This window comes from Sinocyclocheilus rhinocerous, unplaced genomic scaffold (genome assembly GCF_001515625.1).
Source record: "Sinocyclocheilus rhinocerous isolate Xijiao unplaced genomic scaffold, SAMN03320098_v1.1 scaffold217, whole genome shotgun sequence".
NCBI classification, from domain to species: Eukaryota; Metazoa; Chordata; class Actinopteri; order Cypriniformes; family Cyprinidae; genus Sinocyclocheilus; species Sinocyclocheilus rhinocerous.
In genome coordinates this window covers 226,432-232,791 of record NW_015662752.1, presented here as the reverse complement: position 1 = coordinate 232,791, position 6,360 = coordinate 226,432, and the positions used below count along the sequence as shown (strand labels likewise).

Below are 6,360 nucleotides of genomic sequence, written 5' to 3'. Positions count from 1 at the left end.
TATGCGTATTTGGCGCCACCTATTGTTGTGGGTGTATTATTGACATGTCAAAGTCTAGACCCTGAATATATGATGACCGCGTTTTTTCAGATGTATTTCCAAGAAAAAAACATCGTCTTATATTCGGGTCAATACGGTAAATGGTTCAGCCTATATTGTTTTTAACATCGTTGGATATTAACAGTTTGTTTAACATCTATCATAAAACATTTGAATATTAAATGTTTAGCTACTTACATCTTACCTCGCATGCTTTCATTGTTAAAAATTCACGCTCGGTAACTGTGAACAGTAAAGCTCTGCCTTCTTTGATTTGATTGGTCAGCTGGAACATTTTGACGTTGACGAACACTGAGGCAGACCAGAATACGCGATCCGTAATACGCGATCCGATTGGAGCGCGGGATCATTTCGATTGGAGCGCTTCGAAACCGTGAATCATTTTTAACTGATTCGGAGTTTCAAAAAGCTCCGTTGTGTTCGTTCTCTATATAATGTATTCGCTGTTTGAATAACTGTGGAAATTAAATCATTACAATTAATAGGCCTAATCTACAATGTTTTTATTAAACTGTGATCACGTTAAATACAGTTTCCGTCGTATTAAAAAACATTTCATAAAAAGTTTTCAAAAGCACCCCCCCCCTCTTGTTTTTTCACAAATTGCACCCTTCACAGCCATGCTGATATAGAGCCGGTATCGCTCGAGTACGAGAGTGATATTGCTCATATAACACCATAGTTTTAGTTAACTGTAATTACGGCCCTGCTTGATCAAATCTCCAGCGCTAGTGTTAAAGTTGAGCGTGTGCGTCGCCCTGCAGCGCTAGAATTGGTTTCATTCCTCCGTTGGTCAGACAGACAGTTAGTCCCGTCCCAAATGCATTCAGAGTTTGTAAAGCAGTGCAGCCTTCAGGAAATCTTCCTGGTGAACCCGCCGGAGGCTCTAACTCTGTCCCCCGACCCACAGGCCCAATCAGCCTGTCTATCCTCTGCCCTCCTGCGGCTTCAGACAGTCCTTCTCCTCCAGTCTCCAGAGCAGCTCCTCCTTCCCCAGGTACAGTACCAGACCTCACCTGTGCTTCCCGCCGACCGCATGCGACGCTTCAGCCGTATGTGTGTCGCCGCTGAGCTCAGAACCACTGAACCGCCTGTTAAAGGCCCGAACTACAGCTAAACTGAGCCACGCTTAAAGGAACGTTCCAGGTTCAGCTCTGATTCGCCCTTTATTCAGCATTGAATAATACTAGCAGTGCATTACTAGTAGTTTTACATAGTTATGACTCGAGTCTGATCAGAATCCATCCTGCTTTAAAGAGCTTGAGCATTTAAAGTTTCAGACGACAAAACTGTAGCGCGCTTGTAATAAACAGAATGTTATTGTGATGTTGGTTGTTCTAGCTATCATTATTTGTGTGAACATGGCTTATGTAAACGCATTTTTCCCCCCGTTTTTCAACTGAGAGTTGAAACAAATGCTTTCAGCAGAGCTTGAGTTGAATGAACCCGGAACGTTCCTTTAATTAAGGTTACGAGAGATCATGCTGTACTGTGAATGCTGGCACAGCTAGCGTGCAAATACACATTAAATGGCATCCTTACATGTGAAGATCTAGTGGTGGTATGTATACTAAGGAATATGGGGTGTTATGGGTCAGTTTGATAAGCTTATTTCTTCTTGAATTTCTTTCTTATTTAGAGTCGTGATTGTGCATGCAAAGTTTCGACCCATAGGTGTGTTTTGGAAAGACCTGGACACATTTTGGTGATCACGATTGTGTTGGGGTTCAGATCGGCCCCCTTTTGGTTTTCATGCAAAAACCAGTTTCAGAGACATTCAGGTTTCAGGCTCTATTCAATTTTGGATACTATTTACACTTGCAGTGACACTGAGCCGCCACCTCAGTGTTTCTTATATGCATATAAAATTTTTTTAAAAAGTAAGTTTTTTTTTTTGTTCTGCTCATCGAGGCTTCATTTATTTGATCAGAAATACAGAGGGAAAAAACAGGAATATTGTGAAATATTATTACAGTTTAAAATAATGGTTGTCTATTTTAATATACTTTAAAATTGTTAAAAAGAACAACATTTATTCAAAATATAAATATTTAAGTCTTTACTATCACTTTGTATCAATTTAATACATACTGAATAAAAGTATTAATTTCTTTCAAAAAAAGAAAGAAAAAAATGTACTGACCCCAAACTTTTGAACGGTAGTGTATATTGTAACAAAAGATTTATATTTTGAATAAATGCTGTTTTAATAAATATTTTAATATTCGAATCCTGAAAAAAGTTTCACAGTTTCCAAACAAATATTAAGCAGCAAAACTGTAAATAAATCAGCATATTAGAATGATTTCTGAAGATCATGTGACACTGAAGACTGGAGTAATGATGCTGAAAATACAGCTGCACATCACAGAAATAAATTACATTTTAAAGTATATTAAAATAGAAACCCATTATTTTAAATTGTAGTAATATTTCACAATATTACTGTTTTTTTCTCTATTTTAATCAAATAAATGCAGCCTTGATGAGCAGAAGAGACATCTTTAAAAAACTTTAAAAATCCTACTGATCCCAAACTTTTGAATGGCTGTTCACACACACTCTGCCATTCAAAGCTTTATATATAAGTCTCTGACAAGCTGCAACAGAGATTTAATTTTTGCGTGACTCTTTAGTGTTTTTTGTAGTGTTGATTTTTGTCAAATTGCATGGGAACCAATAGGGGCCCATTTTGGCACAAACATCACACCCACAACACAACAGGAAGGTTAATAGTTGTTCTCTGTGGAAATAGTTACTCTGAACAATCAGAAGAGCGCTCTTCTCGCGTGTTTTTCAAGCTCAGCTCAGTCTCAAAGTGGGTTCAGTGAAGCGATGGTTCCTCTCCCGCTCAAAGACGCCAACCCGGCACGAACCCATCGCTGTGGTTTTTCCCATCAGACGTCAACTCTGTGCTCAAATCCTTCCTTTGTAACCCAAAACCCGAATTAGATGAACAAATCATGTTAATATGCTTACATGCAGTAATAAAGCCAAGCTGTGGAGATGGTTTTATTCGGATGTCAACAGACTGCGCACATCTTTGTTCAATTCTTCTCGTGTCAAGGGCACAAATCCGAAACAGAGTCCTGAGCTCCGAGTGTGTCGGCTCTCTGCTGTCCTTTCATCAGGGTTGGCTGAGCAAATATTAGTGCTGCTGTAGAGTCAGCTTTGAAATGAGATTGAAGAGTTTTATTGAATGCTTCAGACGGCGTGCTTGTTTTCCCTCAGGCAGGAGAGGTTGTGTGTGTTGCAGTACATGCTTGCGGCGCTTCAGCGGTGCAGATAGAGCGCCAGCTGCTGGTCACATCACGCATTGACGCTTCATTAAGAGGGAACTCAAACAACACAGGTTTTTTTTGTCATTGCAAAGTCTTTTGTAATGCATCGTGTGTTTACTCTGATGTGTTGGTGAGTTCCCTTTTAATACAGACAGAGCTTGAGAATCTCATTGTGTGGGCTGAAATAACTGTGATGTTCACGTGTGTGTGTAGGTTCTCTCATTCTCTGATGCTTCAGTCCGGCATGCACCCTACAGGCATCCCACACCCCGCGATAATGCCTCCCTCCGGCAAACAGGAGCACGACCAGTTCGACAGGAACATTTATGTGTAAGTTCTCCTGCAGATCTGATGCTTTCAGCTCTCAGTGCACAGAAGAGGCCTGCAAACTCTTGAAGCCCTCGCGGTAGTTTTCTGAAATTCAAGCACACTCAACGTTGTTTTGTTGTATGTTTGTGCCATTTTTTTAATTGCCACATTTTGGTCACAACACCAAAAAGGCAACCTCTCTAGAAGTTCTAGAGCAACTGTTTGGTGCTGTGAGATCTGTAATCGTCTCGTGAGTTTGCACTCCTGAAAAGAGAGAACCCTGATTCCATCCATTGTTATTTGTGTCGTAAAGTGTTTTTCTCTTTCATACCTCAGCAAATCTCATCCAGAGGCGAAGCGTGAGAAGGAGCCCAAGAAGCCGGTGATCAAGAAGCCGCTGAACGCGTTCATGCTCTACATGAAGGAGATGCGGGCCAAAGTCATCGCTGAGTGCACGCTGAAGGAGAGCGCTGCCATCAACCAGATCCTGGGCCGACGGGTGCGTTCCCATCCGCTTCATCTGCTGTCAGGATTAGAGTCTGGGAGTGTTTCTGACATGTGTGTGTGTGTGTGTAACAGTGGCACGCTCTGACCCGCGAGGAACAGGCCAAGTACTATGACCTGGCGCGGAAGGAGCGGCAGCTTCACATGCAGCTTTATCCCAGCTGGTCGGCCCGCGACAACTACGTAAGTGCAAAAATCATTAGGATATTAAGTGAAGATCATGTTCCATGAAGATATTTTGTAAATTTCCTACCGTAAATATATCAAAACTTAATTTTTGATTAGTAATATGCATTGCTAAGAACTTCATTTGAACAACTTTAAAGATGATTTTCTCAATATTTAGATTTTTTTGCACCCTCAGATTCCAGATTTTCAAATAGTTGTATCTCAGCCAAATATTGTTCGATCCTAACAAACCATACATCAGTGGAAAGCTTATTTATTCAGCTTTCAGATGATGTATACATCTCAATTGTAAAAAATTGACACTTAAGACTGGTTTTGTGCTCCAGGGTCACATTTCTTAAGTTGAGGCATTAAAATTACTAACTAGAAATAAAATAAATAAAAAATCTAAAACTGAAATAAAAAAATTTATTAAATACAATTGAACAATTAGAAAAAGAATAACAAAATTACAAAAAAATAACAAATTAAAATGAAAGTATAAAAATAAAGCAAATTCAAAATGTAATAGTATATAAATCATACTAAAATAACATTGTGTTTTATTGTGCATGTTATTCCACGGGGGAAAAAAACAGGATTGTCTTAAAAATTCAGTAACACTTTACGCTAAGGTTTAGTTTGTTAACTTTAGTTAGTTTAACAGCATTTATTAATGTTAATGTTAATTTCAACAAATTTTCCAAATCAAATGTTGCATCTGTTAACATTAGTTAATGCACTGTGAACTAACACGAACAAATTGTGTTTCTATCAACTAACATTAACAAAGATTAATAAATGCTTTAAAAACATATTGCTTGGGATTTATGGACCAGGAGGAAATTATGCTTGTTTTCTTCACTGATTTCACTGATGACTTCTCATATAACTCACTGAATATGGCATTAAATAGGAGTATTCCTGCTCAGATGAGCTGGAGCTGCTCTACAGTTCAATAGCTGTGTTTCCATCCATGTGTTTTTATGTGCATTTTGAGATATTGCTTAAAAAACGCTGGATGGAAACGCCGAGATGTGCATAAAATCTTAAAATGTGCATAATTTTGTGTCAGATAAGAAGACACACATAAACTACAATGACAATACCTCAAAATACAAAATAGTAATTTATTGTTTGTTATAAAGTCATATTGTGTAGGAAAACAAGAGCAACATGGTTGCAACAATTCCCATTTTTATTAATGATGCTTCATGCTGTTTTCCCGGGAAGTGACGATTTTGTTCTCGTGAACGCATGAAATGCAATATTCCTTTTTTTTTTTTTTTTTTGCATTAATTAAATTTTCTTTAGAAGGAAACATAGTTATTTGAATGTTGAAGATTATTTTCAAAGAATATATTTTCATAATATATAAATATGTAAAATCGTGTACTTGATACTTAATTAGGTGATATACAAATGTATAAAACAAAATTAAAATAATAAATCTCTCTGTCAGAGATTAACACCGATGTAAATATGTAAATATTAAAACTTATTTTAGTTAGTTGCCAAAACAAGATTTCTCATTTCTAAGGTTGAGGCAATAACTGGAAAAAAATTAATAAAAATAAATAAATCTAAAATATAACTTTAAATTAGTAATAAAAAAAACAGAAACACATAAAAATGAAAACTGAAAGTATAAAAATAAAAGCTAATTAAATACATTAATAAAAACACACAGTTATGCATGTGTCTTATTGTGCATGTTACTCCAAAACTTGATAGTTAATTTGATAATTTATAAATGTATAAATAATAAATCATTATTTGAACAAAAACACGTCCCAAAGATCCCAGAGATTTATGCACCAAATTATTAATTTTCATTCATCACAGCTACCTTTTTTCCTTTTTTGGTAACTTCAATATTTAAATATATTTAGGAAGTAACATCTCTCTCTCTCTCAGAGATTGACACCCATCACATGTGAACAGAAATTTCACCTACATTTAGAGTAGTCCCCTACATGTAAACAGGAAACACACAACCCACGCAAAGATATTAACTACAGCGCTGCTGTGTGGATGT

General features: G+C 37.0%; 1 protein-coding gene across 4 annotated transcripts in view; it reads left to right on the top strand.

Moving 5' to 3' along the window:
• Positions 1-6,360, top strand: part of LOC107728269 (transcription factor 7-like 2) — a 52,386-nt gene that overhangs the window by 39,366 nt on the left and 6,660 nt on the right. For 3 of the 4 annotated variants that reach the window (XM_016538386.1, XM_016538385.1, XM_016538384.1), the window contains exons 7-10: positions 971-1,057; positions 3,555-3,671; positions 3,987-4,149; positions 4,230-4,337. In XM_016538386.1, coding sequence (XP_016393872.1) covers positions 971-1,057; positions 3,555-3,671; positions 3,987-4,149; positions 4,230-4,337 — 475 coding nt within the window. The remainder of the gene's footprint in view (positions 1-970; positions 1,058-3,554; positions 3,672-3,986; positions 4,150-4,229; positions 4,338-6,360) is intronic. The other variant, XM_016538387.1, reaches the window with a different exon arrangement.